Consider the following 23542-nt stretch of genomic DNA (forward strand, 5'->3'; position numbering starts at 1 on the left):
TGGCTGGGAGGTACAATCTATTTTATGGAGTATGGGGCCCATTCCTTTATCACGTGTTGAATACACAAGTTTGGTGCCTATAAGAGTGTAATTGGCAGAACATGATGTTTGTTCTATGTAGAATGCAGTAGGTATTGTGTTTTTTGGCACTAATCCTTTTCTCAATGTCCTGTCTTTTGTTATGGCTGGAGGGCTGGATTTGAGATTTTTTGATTGAGGTCCATAGAAGTGATGCACTTGTTTTACCCCATTTACATCATATCATGAATAAGTACCGTGGAGGTCAAATCCTTGATCCCATATTGCCTTGTACATTCCCATACGTTCCTACAGCATACAATGCCTTATGTGATTTTGGAAAGGACCACTAGCTTGTTCAAATTAACTAATTTAACTTTAAAAGTGCCAATTATCAGGCTTTATTCTAATCAGACCATCTACTCTCTTACTCCTAGCCCTCTCCTGTGACGCCAACAGCACCTATTCCTCCTGCATGTCACCTTGCCCTGCCTCTTGCGCTGATCTGTCAGCACCCACTGATTGTGAGACCACCCACTGTATGGAGGGATGCCAGTGTGCCCCAGGCTTCGTCATGAGTGAGGGCATCTGCGTGCCGTACACCCAGTGTGGCTGCACCTTCCTCAACAGATACTACCCCGTAAGAGCTCGTGTGCAACAGTTACGGCAGCAAACGCGTGTCATTGGTTTGATGATGTAATCCCATGCCATCCTTCCTCTCATCCCTCTATCTGCAACCTGCAGCTGAAAGAGAAATTTGTGACTGAGGACTGTTCCCAGTCCTGTGAATGCACCACCACTGGCGCTGTGTGCCAACCCAAGACCTGCGAGGACGGTTACATCTGCACCATCTTCGACTTAAAACGTGACTGCTACAGAGGTGTGTGTTTGTGTTTTCTATTGGGGGATCTCCATAATCATATTTAATGTCAAAAACTGTGCCTTATTTCCCAATGTACGTTTTTCGGACATCGATATACACACATTTTTTTATCGATCCTTGTGAAGGACTGTCTATAAGCTTAGTAATGTCCCGTTTTTGTCTTGCAGCGAGTCCCTGTCTCACTTACCCCTGTCTAAATGGGGGAACGTGTAAGGAGGCCAGCAACAACACGTACACCTGTCAGTGTGCAGAGGGCTTCGAGGGCACAAACTGCGAGGTGGAAGTGGTGGAGCCAGAGACACCACCAGGTGGAGGACTGGGTACGGCCTGTTCAAACATCTGTTTCACTCTTTCGGGCAATAAATGAAAAAACTTAGCATAATTCCTCCACTGATGCCCTGAGATAATATCAGCCTTTATTGATCCCCCGAGTGGAAAAAGAGTTGTTGCAACATCATCATCAGCAAGAAATTGAAAAAAAAAGTGAAAAAACGCTCAAACAAACAATGTTAAAGGAAGTGAAAAAAAATATTGGATCTATCCCTTTATCTGGATCCGTTAATGGGGTCTACTGTTGGCCGAGACCCATCCACATTCGGACCAAATCTGTCCTGTAGATTTTGTGCAACCCTGTTGACAAACCAACCAACCAACACATGGACACGGTGGAAAAATTTCCTCCTTGACAAGAATAGAAATAAAATAGAAAATGTGCGCAAACAATTAAACTCTAAATTATTGTACTTAAACAAATACTGCAGTACGGTCTCAAGCAAGTAGTTATATGATACAATAAACTATATGATACAATATACTATAAAAAAAAAAGTTTATACCAGAATATTTTATAATATGGTTATGTAATTATAATTAGAGTTGTCTGTGCTAAAATTGAAATATGATGGAGCACATAATGTAATTATAGTACAACACTCACGCATATACGCACATGAAATATAGTATACGTAACACAGTATTCATAGTGTGGCATATAAAGCGCAGTATAAGGTGAATCATAGTGACATTACAACATGTGATACAATGTTATACAGCTATACAGCACAGAATATAAATGATATTATAGTATGGGTTATCTTAGTATATAATAGTGAAAATAAGAAGACGAAGAAGACAGTGGAGAGGGCATTTACACAATAGTCAATTTAAGAAGTACTCAAAACAAGCACTTACTATCCCAACATGTAATCATACTGTAGATTTGATCTACTTTTTCTGATATTGGGCTTCTATTAAGAGGCAAAGTTCTGTTTTAACTTTTTATTGTTATTTTTGTTTATTTCAGAAACCAAGTGGATTATCCTGATTGTCGTCCTGGTCGTCGTGGTTGTCATCATCATCGTGATCACCATCGTGTGTGTGTGCAGACGAAAGGACAAGTAAGTCACAGCTGTCAATTGTGTGTAGGCTATGCTTGAGTGTGTCTGTACCAGAGGTACACGGCTGGCATTAGCTTCCATCCTGAGTGATCCGATCACAAGTGGACAGCTTTGAGCCCATCATCAACACAATCGGCATTAACATGCATTTTTTCGACCTCGCTGTCTTGAGTGACCACTTCTTCATAAACTTTTTGAGAATACTAGGAGCTTTCCGTATCAGCACAAGGAAGGGACATGATCGATATAATATTCATGTTTGAGTCTCTCACCTCAGTTCTTTCTTTTTTCAGGAGAAAGAATAAACAGGAGAAAAAAATGAGTATGACGTCGACAGGTAAGAAATGTCTTCAACAGACTGTATGCTACTATAGGCAGTGTTATGGGGAGATTATATGAGGCCAGAGTTGAAAGTTACATAACACCTATATGTGAAGTTAAACTGCTTTGCTGTTTTGGTGCTGCATGCTTTTACACAGAGAAACAGAACGTTCAAAATAAGTCATGAGTCAGGTTTAACCAGCCATGACTCATTCAAAGCACAATGTTATATATCTATTTGTGAGTAAGAATTTGATCATTCTAAACCCTATTTACAATTGATTTACACATTTAAAATCAAATATGCTTGGGGAAAAGTTAATTTAGTCATCTATGCGCCAATTTTATACCAAAATTGCCGATATCAGTGTGTTTAGGTGATTGACTCCTTTCACATTGACAGGAGCTGTGTTTTTTTTTTCTTTCATTCATCATCACAAACACCCCATACAGGGAAAAAGTAGAAAGCAATTATACATTTCTTCCAGTTGGTTCCTAATCCATCCCTTTTGTTTTCTCTTCCAGGTATACCATATAGAAACATGAATGACCAAAGAAATGACAAAGTGTCTTCTATGTAATGAAAAGTGTTTACCCGAATGAAATAACTACCCACTGAACAAGGCGAATATTGCACAATCCGTTTGAAGCTCAGTCAACATGCCTCTGAAGAAAATTCAAACTGTAGTAAATAATTATTGTGTTGTGATTGTGAGTCCTATACATTCCTGTCCCTGTATTTTGCCTCCTTAACTTATGCATTTGATAACGTACTTTTAGTTGGATGTTACACAATGTTTGAAAGTGTGTTTAATTTTGCTTTAATAGACCATAACCCATCATAGATACATCGCAGATAACGCAGTTTAGAGATAACAAAGATTTGTAGCCACACTTACCTTGAACTCCTGCACAGAAAAACCCTACTTGATAAATTATAATAACCATGGTGGTCCTCTCACTTTTCATGAAGTGCCAGCAGAAAATGTCAAAATGTAAATTATTCAGTTACTTTATCTTTAACTTGAAGCCTGTGTAACATGTTCTTCAGCTGCTGATGTGTTGATGGCACTTAAATCTCTTACAACTATTTAGCATATGAAAAAAAAATATCTGCATTCTCTTTGTACATTTAGAAGAACATTTTCATTTAAAAAGGACAGTGATGGATCATTGTATCCCTTGTGTTGTAAAAAAATGTTTGTTTTTTTGTGACTAAGTTTTCCATGCTGTTTTTCACGTATTTCGCTGATTAATTTTTTGCTGATTAGATATTCGTGACATGAAAAGCCGTTTAGAAAAAACTGAATGTTAAAAAAGTACTTGAAAAACTCGGATCGCATCGATATAACCCATCACCCCGTCCACCGTGCAGTGTGTAGAATCTATTGGGGGGATACTCCTGCACAGCTCATGGTATTAATAACCTCGTGAACATCACAATGCGGTCTCATTGCACGCAACACTCTTCAGTTTCTTCAACCTTCCTTTTCTGTAAATGTCTGTAAATGTATTTTCTTATTCTTGATGCCTAAATGAAATTAAACCTGACCTGATTAAATTATTCTACAGCTTCTGTCCACTGATATTTGGTAAAATGATTAGATGATGATGTGTTCTTAATCAGATAATAGATTCTTCCAAAAAACATTAGTCAGGGTTGAAACTTAACCAGTCCAGCCGTTTACTGCAGCTTAACAAATGTGCCGATTTTTATTAAATTAATTATTAAATGTATGTATTTTCCTGATACTATGTAAAGCAGGTTTTTATCTCAAAGAAATGTGTTACGATTTAAAAAACCCTGAACAACGTTGGAAGGTCTTGAAGTCGATGTCTTCAGGCAACAGAAAGAGCAGGAGTCCACACACATTGAAGTTGAAAAATGAAACGATTACAGACAAGTTCCAGTTCCAGTTTATTGTTTGATTGCAGAAGAGGAAGATTACACAACAAATGACTCAAAATGTTTCTTTGTCAAAGGGAAACATGCCTTTTGATTTTGACGTTGCTCCTTTAGACAGAAATGAAGCATATGATGCTCTTAAAAGGATAAACACCAAGAAATCTGTTGGTCCTGATGGTTCAGACCCCTATTTCTTACAGATTGCTGCCAAGTATTTTGCTGAAACTTATACACACATTTTTAACCTGGCTATAGAAAATTGCGGGGTGGAGATCCAGCTAATCACAACAATTATAGGCCCATATCTAAACTTTTTAATTAGGTGTTAGAAGGCCTTACACGTAACCAATTAAAATACTTCTTGTCAAGACATTGCATTCTAAATAATTTACAGCCTGGTTTTACTGCTTTTATTAAGGTTTTCACTGCGCTACATTATTCTTAGACCTATTGAAGACTTTTGACACAATTGACCACTCTCTTTTGTTACAGAGGCTGGTTAGCATAGGGTTGTCCACAAAAGCAGTTCAATGGTTTGAAAACCACCTGGGCGGTAGAACACTAGGGGCCCCATTAAGATGTTCTGTAGCAAAGCGCAGCACCCTAGCACATTTAGGGCATTTCCAAGTCCATTTTGCTAGTTACATAGCAGATAATCTGTGCACCGATCTCAGACTGATCAGGCGGGTCAGGTAATAAAACGTATCATCCTGATCAGTAACGGGCGGGATGAGAGGCGTGAAATACGTCCTTAATGACGAAAGTTCTCAATTCCCTGCAATCAGGGATTTTGGAAAATTGACCCAAAACAAAGAAAGATAGCAAGTCTCAAACGAACAATGGTACTGTTACGACCTTCTGCAGCAACAATACTGTGTTCAGCATGTACGTTGTGAACCTGCCTGTGTAGGAGGAGCAAATATCAGGAGACAGACTGCGCCTTTGACTTTTAGCCAGCTTTTTGGTTGGTCTATGGTGCTTTTGCTTTCCGCCGCCTCAAGATAGCAATCCTCCATCAGTGCACATGACCACACAGGTGGGCGCAGGTACATTTGCTATCTACACAACGTGGGCGCTGGGCGAGAAAAGGACAACCGCGTTGGTCTGAAACAAGCAATAAAAATTAAACGCTGTGCACCAGGCGTGCGATAGAGCCTATGATGTCACTGAAGATGTACATTCCACTAGACTGAACATTTGATTAAGCGGGCAGATCACTGTGATAACAGGGGGAAGTGTGGATTGTAGAAAACTGCAAGTCAACACAAAAACTGTCTCTGAGCAGCATATTCCAACAACCACCCCTACTAACAGCTGGACCATACTTTGCATGCACATGAGGCTCATATTACAGATGTATGTCACTGGCAGCTATTATTTATGATACGCAGCTGGGCTTTCAGCTACAGGACGCTGAAATGAGGGGACTGCACTGTAAATGGTGTTTGTACACTGCTGCACGTATAAGAGCATGGAATGTATGTGACAAAAAAAACGAAATCTAATTGTACAGAACAGAAAAATTAACAATCCAACATTAACAATAAATAGACGGCATTACAATAATTAGATTTAAATTAATTAGCCAGTGTAAAGACTGTACTGGTCTAGTTCACACTCACATCCAAATTCTATCTATAAAAATATATCTAAATGTATTCTTTTTCCTATGCAATTCAGGAAAGGTGAAGTTGTCATGTAGCTGTTCTGCAGTTAAAAAAAAATGTTTAACCTAAAAGTCTATCAATATTAATACCCCCAGGCGAGGCTTTTTTACATTTGCCAAACAAATGTATTTTACAAAACACAACTCCTGGATCCTTCCAACTTTATTTGTGCTCCAAGGCCTGACACAAGCGGGCAATCTGGGGTTTTCCAATGACGCCCTATACAAAAATGAGAGCTGCCATAAAAACGAAAAAAAAATCAATACGGATTCCTTAAAATGTGCGTAAATATACTCTAATAACTATAACTAATGAAAACAACACACTTATTAACATTGAACAAAGACTTGAAGAAGGGTCAAAAAATGTGTAAATGTGTGTGTGTGGGGGGACCCTATCAAAAACTCTGATGGGGTTAAACCCAGGATGTCGATTCAAAGGAATGGAGGTAATTCATGGAAGGAGCATGGATGTGATAGATCGGTGCAATGAGGAATTGTTGTGGCTCCACCAGAGTATTTCCATTCTGTTATTATCTCTGCCCTGCACCATCACTCCACAACCTTCCGCTTTCAATCCGTCAATGTATGTTTACATTACTCTCTGGTCCTTCGTCTATCACTCCATCCAGGCCTGATTCCTGCAGCACATTGTTTCCCTCTAAATGTCTCCATAAGGATGAGGCTCTATTGGCCAGTCAGAGGGATCACACATCGATGTTTGTTTCTCCGGTAAAACCCCCTTTCCAGTTCATCTGAAGGGAGAGAACAGGGTTAAGATTTGCTTAAAACACGCTTTGACAAGTTTTAGTTAAGAATTTTTACCAGAATTGTACCAGTGTACGTTTCTGGTAAGTGTGTAGACAGTTGAAACGACCACTCTGACTGTACCGCTAGATAAAAAGGAATGTTTTTTGGAATAGGCCATGTCATCATTTAGAGCTCATAATACATGTAAAAGTATTAAAGCTACTTTCTTACCTGCTGTGTCCTCTTGGATTGGTTTCTTGCACGAAGACCTTACACTCTCTCTTGGCTATTTTTTCCAGGGAAATGATGCCGTCAGGCGGAGACCGCATCATTGGAGATCCTAAAGGAGGGGTGACAGCCTGACACTCCATCACACTGCCTGACCTAGAGCCAGCAGAGGCAGTGAGTCAAAGATACAGTGTTTTTGATAGAACATGTAAGTTCTGCATAACATTTGTGTCTTTCAAGATATCTGCAATGATTTGTAACTGAACTGATCTTACAATTACATGACATCAACTTTTGGGTTAGGGTGAGTGAAGTCTTATCTATCAGGAACAGAGATTTAGTGCCTCATAAAAGCTTTTTCAGAGGCTAAATTAATGACAAGATATATTCGATCTGTCCCACTATACCCCTGTGTTCCTCATACATTCTTAACAAAGAGATGGTAAACAGCATGTTGCTACACACTGATCCTTCCCTACCTAACTTGGTGAGACCTGGGTGGGTGCTGCTGGTAGAAACTCTGAGAATGGCTTGGGCTGTGTTTCTCCAGCAGAGTTGTAGGGCTAGATGATGGAGGAGGAGGAGGAGGAGGAGGAGTTGACACAGAGGCTGTGAACTGGAGCTTCAGTTTCATATGCTGGCTCAACTGGGGTTATCATGGAGCAAGAAAGGGATGGATAAGATTGGAGAGCACTCTGAGTAATACTGAATGTAGCAGTGTTAAAAAATAAAACAATCACCACAATGAATAATGTGAAACTAATGTGCAATTGTGCGACAAAACTAGACAAGACAGAAGGGAAGCAGGGACATCCCTACACCTACACACACTTCTGTATTTAGTACCTCAAAGAGTCCAGTCGTAAGGATCTGGAAGGCCACGGTGAAAGAGATGGAGGAGCCCTTCCTACACTGTCCGAGTCGATTGAAGGGAGACTGGCACACCACTGACCCCTTCCCAGTGTCCTGCTGACCTCCTCTGTGAGCTGATGGAGAGACTGGTAGATAGAGGAAGGAAGAAGTTGGCAGAGAAGAGCAGGTAACCGGTACATGTAGGAGAAAGGATGAGAAAGTGTGTCGATAGAAAGATTATTGACCCAGAGAATGTTTGCTTACAGACAGCATATAGAGCTTTTCTAATAGTTGTGTTTTAGCGATTTCTTACTTTTAACACTTTAACTAAACAAGTATGCAACTTCCCTTTGCTTCACTTTTACTTTGCTGTTTCTGTCCCAGTTTGTCAATCAACCCTTCCAGGAAATGAGTGGGACTTTTAATGCAAAGGCATTAGGTTAGAGTTTTAAGGCATCTGTCCTTTTACAGAATCATGTTGGACAGACACATTGTGCTGGCAAGTTTGAATTTCAGTTACTAAGCTAGGCTTACCATCTTAAATCTGAAAAAAGAAGCAAGCTCCTCTGTAATTTAACTCATCGTTACAAATGGTATTTTAATGAAAATTACAGGATGATACCAGAGCCTACTTGTATGTAACTTTGCTCGAAAGTGAAAAATGTCTTCATGTGCACAACTCTTTGAAAAGCAGTTGGAATATACATCATATACATCACAAAATGCAATGAAAACTTACAGAGTGGTAGTTGAATGAGGCTGCATTGTTGTCCCTTTGAGCAAATCAACCACAACTCAACTGGATGGAATGTAGTGAGTGGAATTCTATTTGCACAATAATGAGGCAGGAGCAGAACGTGATAGTAGGGTTTGTTCTCACCGTCAGAATTCCAGATGAGACCGACACCCAAGAAATCCTGCAAGTTGTTCCGCAGGGTGTATGTTACCCAGAAGCGCTCCAGAGGCCTGACAGTACTAGGACAGGAGGCTGTCATCACAAGCCGAGGACGATCCAAACGTATACTGGGCAATGAGTAAAAACTAGAGATGTATCTGGAGAGAAAGCAAAAACCAGTGTTTTGATTTCCTTTAATGACCTTTTCAGGATAGAAATGCAGACATGTAATAGCATGAAAAGCACGAGTGAAACATATTTCATTAACGATGGCTTTGCCCCAATGAGTGTCCCAGTAAGCCATGACAGTGAACCAGCACATGCAATAACAAGACTCCGGAAATAGCTACCTTAAGTGGAATACGGTTGTTTACTTTTTGATGTTTTCGCTTACATCCATATTTTTCCTGCTATGACACATTCAGAAAAGTAAATGTCCATTAAATCCTCCAAATGATTATACTACTACATTGTTTCACAGCACTGAAACATCTCACTGTATACTTCAAAGAATGTTCTAACTAGAACCATATAGTTCTTTGGCTCGTCCCCATTGGAGAACCCCATTTGGTTCCTTGTCAAACATTTCATAAAGATCCACCCTTTTAACTGCTAATGCTACTAATAAGAACCCACCCGGGTCAATCATGTAGAACCCAAGTTTTAAATTGATAAAATACACACATACTTCTCAAACGTCAAAGATTTATTCAAAAGTCTTGGAACAATGATGGATAAGAAGTAGAGATTAGCCAACAGTAGATGCTACATAGGTCTTGGGAAACAGAGCAAAAGTAAGTTTACGCCCAGTGGAATCAGCAACATTACAGATAGGACGCAATTCTCAGCCGCTGAATTCATCTGATCTCCAGCAATGGTGACGTGGCCATCCCTCTCCCAAGAGGTGGAGAGAGGGATCAATGAGCACACAGACCAAGGCCCTGGGAAGTGGCAAGGTCTGGGTTTATAGGCTACATACCAAATGTTGGACAGAGGAGAAACGTTACCTTGTGAAGTGCAGGGTCGGAGTGTACCACTGTAACACAGCCACCAATGGGACTTCCAAACCCTGCAGAAATATAGACAGTAAACTTATTTCATACATTTGCACAGAGAATGTACTAGAAACGTGTACATTTCATCAATCAAAGTCTTTAAACGATAAGTCTGGTGATATTCTTTGTTTTCTGATCCTATGAGCAAATCGAAAGTAAAAATTATTCAATCCAACTTACAATTATAGAATGTATATCCAATATGTTGTTGTCCCCCCAAAAAATGAAAATCAAATCAAGTCTGTGTAAAGATAGACATGTCTTTGCACTGAGTCAACTATCTTCAAGTATCTACAGCAACTTATAGGCTTAGTACATTAAATGTTTTCAAACTAAAGTCAGTGACAGTGTCTAATGTGGATGTTTGAAGCCAGATGTTTGAGACTTGGCAATTTAAGTCCTAACCATGCAGCAGGATTACAAATGTTATTTGGGCATATTTTAATTTACAGTTTGTCGCTCATTGACCGCACTGAGTAAAACTGACTGAATAAAGGGTCATGTTAAATTGAATTTGGGTTCTCTAGATCACAAATTCTTTATGTAATTTTCACAACATAACTCATTTTGTATAATTGGTGATAATGGGATAATTTTGTCAAGATTTCCAAAAAAGCTAACTTTGTCTACGTCACTGTCACAAAATAACAAATGTTTCAGAGAACTCTATCATGAGAAAACAACTTCTTATGATCCTTGAGAGAGGACCATAATGCACGCACGCATGCGCGCGCACACACACCCATGCAGCTCTGTGGGCTGGCCATGGGAGTTTCAAAGCAAACCATACAAACTTTTTTTTTTATCTTTTGCCCTTCAAATGTTTTATCTACTGATTTGATATAAGGGCACTTACACAATGGTTACTGTAAGAATAAAAGTAAGAGATAAATATAGCAATAGTATTAATATGTAGTGATTGTTGCTACACAGACTATAAATTAGGCTGTGTTTGAATGGTACAGGAGGCAAATTAAGTATGTTAGTAATACAAGTAATAAGGGAGAAAGACCTTTAGTTTTTGATAAAAGGTTCATTTATCTTGTTAACTCAGGATGGAAAAATTTGCTATCTTGAGATTTATGAGATAAATGAAACTGTTATCATGAGAAAACAGTCTGTCACCTCAAGGTAATGTAATAATTAACTCTCAAGACAACTGCACCAAGAAGAAATAACTGAACCTATGGCTGTAAAGGGCATCTGTACTCCTCACCTCACTGGACTCCTCCTCTGCTTTGTCCTGCAGCTGCAGCTGGAACAGGAAGTTCTGTTCCTCCAGGGCGCTGAGCATGCTGGGTAACCGTGATGATTCGTTGTCTATCCGATAAAATGATGCTGTGGTCACCTCAGCTGACTTGTGGCTTTAGTGGAGAGCGCAGAGAAAGAACTGTTTGTCAGCAGACTCTAACAAACACCAAACACGTTTCCTGATTTAACCGCATGTAGTGAATTCTGCAAGAGATGAACAGCTGGGGTCAGCAGAAGGAGCTTAGTCCTCGGAGAACATTTCTATTTTACTTCCAAACAGTTAAGAACACGTTTTCATTGTTTGTTTGTTTTTTTTATGTTTATGGTTGGACAGATGTTCCCACACTTACATTTTATTTGAAGGTCAGGGCAAGCTTGAGTCCAGCAGAACATGGACAAGGTTCTACAATAATGCTAGCAGCTCTGCAATGCTGTACTTACTGTAAGTATTGGTGCTTTGAGATTATTGCATGCAAACATCAGAATGCTAACATATTCACAACGTCATTGGAAGCTGGTTTGCCATGTTCACAGTTTAAGTTTAGAATGGTAGCATGCTATCATTTCATAATGTCTCTAGAGTCACTAGAGTAGGCTAGAACGAAAAAGTGAAGGGAAAGAAAGTAGGGAAGAAAAAGGTAAACTGATAGCTTTTTAAAATCAGTAGCAAGATTAATATTGAAACAATAATTCGTCTGTCGTCTGTGGTTTGCTCGGGGATGCTGGTGAATACTAGATTGTCTCTCATACTTATAAGTTCGGGATGGTTTCTTTTATGGCTTTATGTCAGCAGTAACAGGTGTGAAGTGGGTAGTGAGTGTGTTGACAGTGCTGAAGTTGAAGTGTTTTTCCTGGGTGAAAGTGGCTTTTTAATCATGGCTGCATTCCAGTGCCGGAAATTCCCTGTTCAGTACAGAAATGACAGCAATTCTGTCGTCACGTCTGGAGAGTTTATTACCGGTAATGTCAGGAGAAAAGCTTGTTTGGTTTGTAGTCTAGAAGCTGGGCATCGCCATCTTTAATCTTGCACCATCTCATGAGAGCTGCGTTCACATTGGTTGCATGCACAATCTTAACTTTCAGCAACCCCCTTCCCCACGCCATTTATCTGCGCAAAAGAGTTCAAAGGATGGCTGTCACATGAGAAACCAGCCAGCCTGCGGAAGTTGGGGGAATGGGAGGGTAGCCAAATGGTTGCAGTCCATACTATCGTCTCAATGCCACTCTCTTCACCATTTCCTATTCGTTTTGACATCTTACTCCATCAGAAAAAAGGCATGGACATGACCCAAAAAAGTCTGGCACAACAGGTTTTTTCCAAACCCTAAAGCCTAACTGACTAACTTTTATGTATTTGATAAAGTACTTAGCAGTGTCTTATATAATTACCAGACACACCGCTTTGGCAGGCGATGTTTTCCCCTTAAAACTGCTTCTGTAGTAGTTCGTGACAGACTAAACTTATTTTGCCCATTGCTCACAGATGTCGGTCTAGCTGGTTTCCTGTCTACAGAGAGATTTGTCAAGCTGATAGCGTCACAACCATGCAAGATGCAGTCACAAATCCTTACACATCCTTGCACTTACACTTCGATACTTCAAATGTGGATGAGGTTAATCTGAAACTTTGCACAGTAAGTGCTTGTGAACTTACCACACATTGTCGACTATGAGTACAGAGCCATCTGGCATCACTGGGAGGTAGGACGAGTTGTAGTTAGGAAGGATCTTCATATCTCTGACACACACCTCCTCCTGAGAGCTACAGTTCAACACTGGGGAAAAGGAGGGGATCATCGCTCATCAGCTGTTTTTTTTAGTCATTCTAATTCGGTCACAGTTGCAGAGATGGGTCAAACAGCATCAGTGAAGCTGCATTTTGGTTGTTCGTCACCCTCTACAAATGATGAGCCCTGATATATTGTGTAACACTTTCAGGGCTTAGTAACACTTGAATAGAGCCTGAGCCATGCACAATGTTATTAACACCTGTGCTTTTCCTACTATGACAAGGGAAAGTAGGTGATATACTTATAGTTATCAATCAGAAAATGGCACCAGATTAGATTCAGATACTGTACAGAAAATACCAGTTTAACGTCTGAGAGGAATATCCCCTTTCAAAGTAAAGGGCCTTATTACACAACAGAGTAGTGCAAATAAGTCAAAGCTGTGATTTGAGCGGAACATAAATCAAACCAATCTGACTGCCATCTCCAATTCCCTTTAAGAGCCTGAGGCATGATAGAGGTGGAATGTCATAACTGACATTCCACAACTGACATTCCACCTGCAGCACTGGTGGCTCTGACTCATCAGCTGTCATTAGCTGCACAGAGAGAGTTATGGGGCTTTGACATGAATCGACACGCCACAATGAAGATCTGTTTTTATATGTTACACTTTTGAAACTGAACTTCCCTCGTCAAGAGCAGACTGGCCACCTGGACTGAATAACTCCCCTGAGCCGAGTGAGCGGATTGCGCGTCAAGCAAACCCCCCTCTGCAGAAAGGTAAGGTCGCACTCATCCAGGTAAACACAGGTCACATCTTCACGTTAAACGCAACACGTAGGGAGAAGGCACTAGGTTGCAGCAATCTAATGACATTGAAATTTGTGTTGCATGACCAAGGCATAAGTCAGATGCTATATTTATGGAGATCTAGGGTTTTTGGGGTGCTATATGTAAAACAAGAAGTGTATCTTTAAAGATTTCTGTGTGTTTATGTGAGTATGAGCTGTTGGTCAACCTTTGAGGACAGTCAGGTGTTTTCCAGAGACAGTCATTTGTTGACACTGGACACTGGGAGGTTGGAGAACGTTCAGGATGGTGCTGACTGGGAATGGAAAGAAGACATGGACACAACAGTTAAACCCAGAAACTTTACATCACTACAGGTGTTGGACAGTTAAATCTGTTAAATTACAGCTGTTTGAATTCTTTGGCCCACAGATGTCATGTCTGGTGCTGAGAGAAACAAGAGTGTGTGTACCCTGTGTCTTGAAGGTGCTGAGGTCTTGTCTGAAGGTGTGTGTTGGACTCTTGAGCTGCAGAAGAGTCAGGTAGCCATGTTCCCTCACCTCCACCATCTCGTCCTCCTGCTTCCACACAGTCACTATAATCTGACATCACAGACAGGTAGACAAACACCAAAGAAATGAATCGATTAAAAAGTGGTTGAACTAAGCAGTGCAAAGATATCACCTGACTGTTAGTCATCGAATGGAGAGATGAGCTGAGATGTCCTTATGCAAAAATAAAATTAGAGGCCAATCGAAAAAGAATACATCAACAAGAACCATGGAGAGAAAAAGTTTCTGACTTTTGCCTCTTTGGATCAACACATGAGACAGAGTATGTGTGAAGAAATTCACAGCAGAAATCAACAAGGATTTAAGAGCACGGCTGATTAACCAATTTTAACCAACCATTTACGATTTGGACATTAGAGTTCCTTTGTTCACTCTGCGACACAAAGTTTGGACTTTGAGGAAATTTGGGGACCTCGGATGGGGTCGTGAATTACCACAGACTGGTACTTTCAGCGGGAAGGGAATGGCATCTCGGCCGAAAGGCCTGACCCTCTCAATTTCTACTAGATCTGAGTATTTTATCCAGCATCAGCCTTCTTATATAATTCGTTATTATATACTAAATAGTGATTTTTACCAACACGTATTCTTGATGACGACTAATAGTAATTAAGATACGTATGAGCTGTATGCTTTGCCCTTGCTAAAACTTTGCAATAAAACCTACATAATACAATTAGAGTAGAAGTGACCTAACAAATTAGAACAGTCCCTTAGGGTTTACAAAAAAGCCCTATAGCAAGTGTACAGATCAGTTAGAGGACAGCTTTATTTAACAGGCGTGGCTGGTGGTCATATCTGACTCAGGGGCTTTTCAAGTCAGATGCCAAGTCAGAGTAAGCAGCGTAGATTTCAGGTTTGATATGTGTCTGGGCTCACTATCCTGCTGGAGTATGAATCCTCCTCCACAAAGATGCAGACTAGAGGGTTTAGCTTGCCTCTAAAGAATGGAGTGATACTTCTCTGTGACCAGGGTGGAGTCAAAAGTCCTTGCAGGTTTCCAACTCCAGAGGTAGCAAACAGCTACAGACTTAAATTTTGTGTCACTATAGTGGTATTGTTCTGTCTTCTGTTCGTCTCCTTACCCTTCTGTTACTGCCATAATAAATAATTAAACTTGAATTTATCAGTAAATAGGTCTTATTCCTAGTCATGCACAGTGACATGCTGGCATTTCTTAGACCACCTCAGGCTTTTGGCCTTGTTTCTCTTTGGATCTGCCTCATTGCGCTGTGGATACAAGAGTCTTAAGGCACCCCAGTAGTTCAATAGATGAAGCATGCACCCTCTCTTTCAACCTGTTTACTGTCACTCTTCATCTGTCCTAGGACTAAAAGCATGAAAAGGCAAAAAAAAAAAAAAAAAAAAAATTCAGACTCACTGATGTGCAATTGGCATCTGACTGTCTCATACAACCAGTTATTTTAAAGGAATAGCTTCCACAGTAAGAAAATACATTTATATCACCTCACAGTCATGTCCAGCCCTATTTGTGTGCATGCAGGTGTGTCTGACCTTGGCTTTGAGTGTGTCGACAGGTAGCTTGTCCAAAGAGACACTGAGACAGAAAATAACCTGGTCATCCGACACCAGAGCAGACTGCAGGAGGACAAGGAAAGGACACAGGGTGAGAGATTAAGACAGAGTATCACAAAATGTGAAATCAATGAGCATTCAGACCACCAGTGAGCAAGCCTAATGGGGCTGCAAATTACACCTTCATGCTTTGTTGGTTAGTTAACTATTATTTTCCAATTAATTGCTTGGTCTGCAAAATGACTGAAAACAGAGAAAAATGGAAGGTGACTTCTTGATTTGATTGCTGCACGCCATGAGTATCAGCTTATCAACCCTAAAGGCTGCTGGGCTATACAGTCAGAGAGAAACTGGAGCTTCTTTAATGAGAGAAGGATCATTTTTTTTCATCTGTGAAAACAATTTATTTTAGATCACCACTGAGGCCAATTGGGTGAGTTTTGTATGTTCAATATTTCATAGGGAATTCCTGCTTTTGACTTGTGGTCTAACGATGCCTTCCTCGGGGCGTGTCTTGGGAAAATACTGCACATGTGACGTTCTTCGTGTGACTGACATTCTTTACATCACCTGACAGGCCTTGAATGCCATTTGTTGTTTTCGTGTTTCTTATATCACCAGCACCCTTGTCTTACTCTTGGCTTGGAGCCACAAAAGGTAATTCTGTCAAGAGCTGTGATGAACGAACTACAGGTGTGGCTGTGAGTTTAGTTTGTGTGCATATATATATATATAAGAAAAACTACAAGGTGTTTCACGCCCTCAGCCAGAGCATTCCAATGTTGATGGCTGAAGCGTCCACTCTCTCCTGCATTCAGTCCTTTGTTCACAAGTAATGACCATGACAAAGTGTAAGCCACGTCGGTGAAGAACCAATCTACAGTTCAGTCAGACAACTCACGTTTGAAATGTTTATTACAAGCAGAACATAGTTAGATTTTGGCGTCTAGGCTCTGACCTCACCGCTCCCCGTAGATATGTTTACATGAGATATTGGGGAGTAGGGCTGGGTATCACCAGGTACCTCGCGATACGATACTATCACGATATTTTGCTCACGATAACGATAATATCACGATACGGCGATTCTGCGATAATCGATATATTGCAAGAAATTTCATCCACGATACATCACGATATCTGTGTCACTGAAGAAATTCAGAATTTATTGACTGCACTGCATCCATTTCAAAGGAATTACAAAACATTGTCAATCAATTTCACATGAATGACAGCCAAGTAAACAAAGAGTATATTGCACAGTGTCTCTTCTTAACACACACACTGACTACAGCTTTCATTAAATATCTGTATGTGTGGGTTTCAGAGCTACTTAAACCATTTTCTAAATTTGATTTGGTTGTATACCTATGTTTGAATAAAGATAAAGCTGTCCCCCGAAGAGGGGTGGTGGTGGTGGGCCAAAAAAATAAATAAAAATTTTTAAATATCGATATTTGGCACCAGTGTATCGATAACGTACCTCAAGACGAAATATCGCGATATATCGTAGTATCGATATTTTGGCACACCCCTATTGGGGAGTGATGATTAAATATATTTCCCCCTAGACAGAGCCTGCAGGTGGATGCTGGGGTTGGTGGTGGGCTGAAAGAGCGGGCGGTGATGCTTGTGCAGAGCAACAGCAGCATTGACGAGCCAGAGGGAGAGAAGGGAAATTCATGCGTTTAAATAACCCGCTCAATAGAGAGCGTGCGTTTGTGGGATGGTCTGGAGAGAGAAGCATATCACGTGTGTATATGGCAGTGAAGCTCGAGTTGACTGCCTGAACTAGCTCGCAGGCGTCGCTTCACTTATGCATAGATCACATTTAGAACTGCTGGCACCACAGATAATTCACGGGTAAGCTGTTCCAGGTCATAAAAATGATCATTATGACTATTAGCAGATGGGAAGTGGGTGAAATAATACGTTTCTAACTAGAGGAGACAAGCTCTGAAGAACCTGCGGTTGTTAATGCTGGCTGTTGAAAGGCTGGTGCCAAATGCACATTGCTGGCTGTTAAAACTTTGAAAAATGCCAAGAACATGTGAAAAATGTGAACATTTTAAGGCTGGTTGTAAAGCTAACGCCAACCGTAATTGGTGGTTTTAACGTAATCGAATATGCATCTGAAGATTCATATTGGCCAGGAGAGTATGAAGGATTCAAAATATACTATAAGCTGTGAGCCAAGCTGCAATGCTGGCTCGGATTTGTGTCAAGAAGCTGCTGATGGAGTATGAGGAGATGCTACACTGCGAATGAGTCAAATTCTCTGAATGGGACAGAAGAGTTGAATACATCTCACGCTGTTTCAAAGATGGGGAAGATTAATATTTGAATCCATTGCATTGATTTTTACATCACGATGTGTGCGTCATTTGAATGGAGAGAAGCAAAGAGGAAGAGAAGGAAGACAAAGGAGGAGGAGGTGGAGACAACACGAAGAGGAGGAGGAAGAGATTGTTTTAGAAAGGAGAAGCAGAATGTCAGAAAGGAGGAACCCTGGTTGGAGGGTCATTGAGAAATTGGGTCCACATAAAGACGGCTGGTGCTTTTATTACTGCTGTTGGTGGTACGTCCTGAGTGACAGGAGAAGTAGCTGAACACAATGTGGATTATGTTTTTGTAGAGTCAAAAATGAGGAAAAGACTCTAAATAAAAAAACTGGTACTGTCTGCCTTCCAGTAATTTAGGCTCAAAATGACTGTGAGGGAGTTGGCCGGAGTGCTTGTTGCTTGAAAGCCTCCACAACCAAATGTATAAGTCCTATTGCTGAAATAAGCCGAAAAGAAGAGAAAGAAGGGAATATTTCTACATTTTTCTGTCTAATTTGTGTATGATAAGCGAAAAAAACTTAAGACGAGTGTCGGCACCTTAACGAGTGCAATACACACCCATTATAAAATCTGCAAAAACGTCACGACCAAATAGGAACCATTATCTGAAGCCATCCCCCTGCAGCAGAAATGATGCATGTCCTCCCATTAAGAGAGACGATGCGCATATTAGCTCTTGAGGCACAGCGGCTCATTTTCATTGATTATTCAAATCTCCTGCGTGCCAAGAGGATCTAATGTTGATTAATGTTCTGTGTTTATCTGCACGTCCCAAAGGTCACACACACAATTTGGGTTCATCAGCTGAAATTGTTCGAAGTCCTTATACAATCCTGCGTTCCATCAGAGCAGTCTAAACCTCAAGGTCAAAACCTATGGCTGGACCGTGTCTGGTCAAGGTTCGAAACTGTGGCCAATCCGTGACTTGGGTGGTGGGTGGTAGAGTTATTAGAATTCCTGGATATGAAATGCAAGTGCAAGAAAAAAAACATTAGAATATTCCTTTGTCAGTGCACGATAAATTAGGAAGGAGTTGAGTCGTTATTACATTCACAAGGTGCATTCATAGATTTATCTTAATTGGTTTAACTCGTTATCAAGAAATCTGTAGCCTAAAAAATATGATATGCACATTATTTCCCTTTGATTTAATGAATAACAAATTGCCACTTAAGCGTAGCTATTCCCCATTTCAAGTCTCACATTCCGTGTTTCCCATGACCATTTCCTTTACCATTTACAATTCTATCTTTACAAATGCTGTCAGTTTCAGCATTTCCATGTATGTTGGGTTTAAGGTACATGGAGAAATAAGTCTAACCTGCCATCTTTCCTTCTAAGAATTGGAATTAACAGCGCGCGCACACACACACACACTCACACACATACAAACACACACACACACACACACACAAACACTCACACTATTAAATAACTATAAAAATGACAAGTTGTCCGCTATTTTAAAGGGCTGTTACTGAAATGTCTGCAAGAATTTTAACCCCCTTTTACTGTATTACATTTATGCAGTGTATACTGGTAGATTTGGGACTCTTATTGTGAAAGGTCAAAATGGAAGGAAGGAGTCTGTCTGCAATGCCCTGCATGTCAGTGGAAAGAAAGGTTTGCTGCTCTGGTTTGGACAACAGAGCCTTATCCTCAAAGTAAATGTGCAATTTCTAACCCTCGGCTACAGTGTTTTCTTTACCCCAAAAGAAAACAGGTGCAACAAATCACAACACATCCCGTCGTTGACTGGATTGACGTCCCTTTTTTTCGGCTCCGTTCCTCGTTTGCCTGGACTCAACTTTCTCAGTGAGAGAGGAGAGTGTGCAGAAAAAGCACATATTTGGAGTAAACAACATACAGTATTTAGTCTCTCTCTTTCAGTTCAGGCTGGCAATCTCCTCGGGGAGCGCTGTGTGTATATGTGACCGGCACAGAATGGGATGCAGCTGACACTGATAGGCAGTCGTGCTGAAAATCGTGTGATTCCAGTCCCTGGCCTGTCAATTAGTTCATCTCTACCAGTGAAAATATTGTGTAGTGCTGCACTTCAGCCTCTTGTGGCCAAAATGAATGAAACAAAAACAAACCAATGAGCCTAATCAAAAAAAAAAAAAAAAAAAAAAAAAAAACTGCACACGCCAAAACTTTTTGTTTTCGCCTGGCAACATAAGCTGGCAAAACGATCCTAGCACATGTGTATAGTATGTTGGGTGAAGGGAAAAAAAAGTCAGAAATACTTGGCTAGAATCACCAATTCTGCGTTTCAATTTCTATAATCGAAACTGAAAGCTCATTTTAATAGATTTTTGATTGGAATCCAATTTTTTTTTTTTGTCTAATCTAGTTTGATCAAATTCTTTATGCTATAAAATACATGTAAATAGTTCCGTTGCAATCATCTTGTGATGCACCTGGACACATCATCATTTCCTTGGGTCATAGTATGTTCCAATAATCAGACACCCTTGCCGACGACACAGCCAGTGTTGATCAAGCTCAGGCTTGTGCCAAGGTAGGTCCACCACACCCATGGCTCTCCTCCCTAAATCCACAGCCACCTTAGAACGCATTTGAGCTTATCAATTCCTTCAACCGCTGCCAACAGGTTTTTTTCTGACTGTTGCACAATGCAAAACCAATCGTGTCAACCTTGTAAAAAGGAGTCTTGGCGTAGAGAAAGAAACGGTCCAAAGCATAGCTTCACGTCACAAACAAAGATGATAGCAGTGATGGTTGTAATGTCTGTAAAATGTGTGTGTAGGCTCAGACATAATACAACAGTTCCATTGAAGCTGTAAACCCGTGTAGGCCTAATTTTATTACATAACAAATGCTGATGAGGAAATCAATATCTGAATCAATTCTACTCGCGCCCCGTGATGGCCGGCATGTTGTAGAACCCTGCAGCGGGACGGGCTTGTGAATTCTTTGCATCCTCCCTTTGTGGGCCTGCACCTCACTCGCCACCCGTTGCTTTGACACTATTTCAGCATATTCTTCCCGCTCCCTTAAGCTGGCCTCCTCAATGTGGTCTTCCTATGAAAGAGTTAGCTCTAAATCAATGGTTTACTTGGAGAGTCCCCAAGATCAACCTCATATCTGGCCTGAGAGAGCATTTGTGATTTTTTCAAGATACTGAACCCCCAAATTGCTCCTGGTGTGCTGGTCGGCACCTTGCACAGCAGCCACCGCCATCAGTGTATGAATGTATGTAGGAATTACTGTAAGTCGCTTTGGACAAAGGCGTCTGCTAAATGCCCTAAAAGTTGATGGTTATCTCTTCCACTGTCCGCAGACCAGTGGAGGCTGGATCTCGTTTAAAGTCCTTGATCTGGACAGGTGTGAAAGACTTACTGCAACTGGCAGCGTTAGGGCTGTAGATGATCGTCTCAGAGAGAATGAAATGAAACAAAAGAGAGAAGAGTGTGGCCTGTGTAGAAAGGAAGTATAAGGCAGTGGTTTGGGGTTTTTTTTGTCTACACAGGAAACATGTTAAAGGTTACTTCCTATTATCACCAGGTGATGACAGAGAGTCTAAAGGTGCCCTCTTATACATTTATTATTGTTTTCGCCTTTGGCACAGACTTCATACTAGGCCTAAATACAGTGAAGGGCAAAGGGAAATGTGGGGGAAATGCTTATGCTTGTTTAATATTATTATGACTTCTGTATTAACTACTTTCACTGTCTTCTTACCCTCACTGGTTCCCTTGCACAATGTTGCCCATCACTGGCCGACTTGCTGTGAGTGTGCAGCGGGCTGCAACGTCTGAACCCCCGGCCGCCGTCTGCTCTTTCTCTGCCGGTGTCTGAGGTCCCAGACTCCCATTCTCCGGGCTCCTCTTCCTCACCGTCCTCGCTGTGGCTGCTATAGAGGTCCTGCTGGTCCTCACCGGGTCCCTGCTTGCGGCTCTCTGCGACGCACACGCTCGCCAGAGCCGACAGAGAGCCCATCACGTCCCTCCAAGGCAAACCACCGCCTGAGCCGTCACGCCTCTCCGCTGCGTTCCGGGACCGCAGGACCAGCAGGAACTGGACGGTCTCCCCGTGGTAGGCGTGCTTTCGCCGCGGAAGACTGGCATATTGCGAGGGGTCCGACAGAGTCGTTATCGGAGCGGCGGGAAAATACATGGACATCTGGCATTGTGACTCCATCTCTACAGACAAAAAGCGACCGTAAACATGAAGTAACATATAGTGACAGCAACCCGCTGGAAGTTTGAAAGCAAACCGAGGACGACGAGACGCAGCGGTCGGTAACAGAGCACATATCAGTGTGTCAAAAAGACAAGCTAACCTAAACGTTCACATTTTTTTTTTTATAACCGAGAACGGCATGATTTAAGTCACATTCAAGTGGAGGATGTCCATCCTTCCTGCAGTTTCCGTTCACAGGAGGCTATACAAACAGCAGGACAGTTAAACGATGACCGAGACCCAAACTTCAAGAGACCACACTAATCAATCACCAATAGGCAAAAACAAAGGATAGATTGGCGTCAAGAAGATGAGGAGAGAAGTAGCCTACAATGACCCCCCACGACTTAATCAGTCATTTATACAAATAAACTGTTGAAATAACTGAAATAACGGAACATTCTTGGAAAAATAATTATATAAATGTACAACAAGGCAGCAAACTCTGTTAGCTGATCATGTTTAGTAGGCTATGTAGAATCTGAATCTGCAAAATAACTACAGTTTTCAAATGTATAAGGCTATAAAGCACAGCATTTTCCTCTGAGATGTAGTAGTTCTTTCAGTAAAGAAGCATTAAAGGTACAATGTAAGAATTGTCCACCCATCTAATTCATACGCAGAGTAAATCGGGGCAGGGGTGATTTATATAGAACTAGATACCAGACAGAAAGATGGTGCCCATTCAAACAAATGAGGTGCATACGCCAACAAAAAACTTCCTGGTTATACACAAGGACCTTAAAAAAGAAGGAAGGGTCATTACATCCCTGAATCTTACTTTGGGGCCAGACTGTGGTGACAGTTGTGTTGGGGTCAACAGCAGATGCATGGAGAAGAAACACACTAATATCCAACATATCAATTGCACGCCCCTTTGTTAGAGATCGTTTCTTATAGTGCAGGTGTGATTTTGGTGTCCTTGGACACTGGAAGCTATTTTCAAGCTAAATATGTCTGGGGAAAAAAAAGGCCATGGAAAGGAAAATACTTTTTTGCAGTTGTTCAGTCCACCTACAAATCAATGCTTCATCATGTAAGAGGCCATTTTACAATCATTTCAAATACAAATGCCTATCAGCATACCTGCTGCACTGCTCATAGCTTTTAAACTCAGGTCATCTCAAATGTCATGTTACAGG

General features: G+C 41.0%; 2 protein-coding genes across 8 annotated transcripts in view; one reads left to right on the forward strand and one right to left on the reverse strand.

Annotated features, from left to right (window-relative positions):
- Positions 1–4185, forward strand: part of zanl (zonadhesin, like) — a 65804-nt gene extending 61619 nt beyond the window's left edge. For all 5 annotated transcript variants that reach the window (XM_030430730.1, XM_030430731.1, XM_030430732.1 and 2 more), the window contains 6 exons: positions 456–658; positions 763–898; positions 1069–1221; positions 2205–2298; positions 2592–2635; positions 3145–4185. In XM_030430730.1, the coding sequence (XP_030286590.1) occupies positions 456–658; positions 763–898; positions 1069–1221; positions 2205–2298; positions 2592–2635; positions 3145–3200 (686 nt within the window). In that variant the 3' untranslated portion in view covers positions 3201–4185. The remainder of the gene's footprint in view (positions 1–455; positions 659–762; positions 899–1068; positions 1222–2204; positions 2299–2591; positions 2636–3144) is intronic.
- Positions 4186–4520: 335 nt separating this feature from the next.
- Positions 4521–22651, reverse strand: trappc14 (trafficking protein particle complex subunit 14). Of its 3 annotated transcripts, none has more exons than XR_003985573.1 (12): positions 21900–22651; positions 15832–15915; positions 14217–14346; positions 13974–14060; positions 12877–12997; positions 11188–11335; positions 9924–9985; positions 8902–9074; positions 8016–8155; positions 7649–7815; positions 7173–7281; positions 4521–6946 (listed from the first exon to the last, which is right to left on the reverse strand). XR_003985573.1 is itself a non-coding variant. In XM_030430735.1 (12 exons), the coding sequence occupies exons 1-12, from the start codon at positions 22395–22397 to the stop codon at positions 6943–6945; spliced, it is 1767 nt and encodes a 588-aa protein (XP_030286595.1). In that variant the 5' UTR covers positions 22398–22649; the 3' UTR covers positions 4521–6942. The 3 variants fall into 3 exon arrangements, 2 of the variants coding, with proteins under 2 accessions (XP_030286595.1, XP_030286596.1); XM_030430735.1 differs by having other exon boundaries at positions 7173–7325; positions 21900–22649; XM_030430736.1 differs by lacking the exon at positions 15832–15915 and having other exon boundaries at positions 7173–7325; positions 21900–22649.
- Positions 22652–23542: the final 891 nt, after the last annotated feature.

The sequence above is a fragment of the Sparus aurata genome, chromosome 10 (assembly GCF_900880675.1).
Source record: "Sparus aurata chromosome 10, fSpaAur1.1, whole genome shotgun sequence".
NCBI lineage: Eukaryota > Metazoa > Chordata > Actinopteri > Spariformes > Sparidae > Sparus > Sparus aurata.

Bases quoted from the DNA above. Each gene is read 5' to 3' on its own strand.
- trappc14 (XM_030430735.1), bottom strand. From the start codon at position 22,397: ATGTTACTTCATGTTTACGGTCGCTTTTTGTCTGTAGAGATGGAGTCA. The intron at 11,336-12,876 runs GTAAGTTCACAA...TCTCCACTAAAG, and splicing joins CTCATAGTCGACAATGTGTG to CCACAAGTCAGCTGAGGTGA. The intron at 7,816-8,015 runs GTACTAAATACA...TGATAACCCCAG, and splicing joins TTACGACTGGACTCTTTGAG to TTGAGCCAGCATATGAAACT.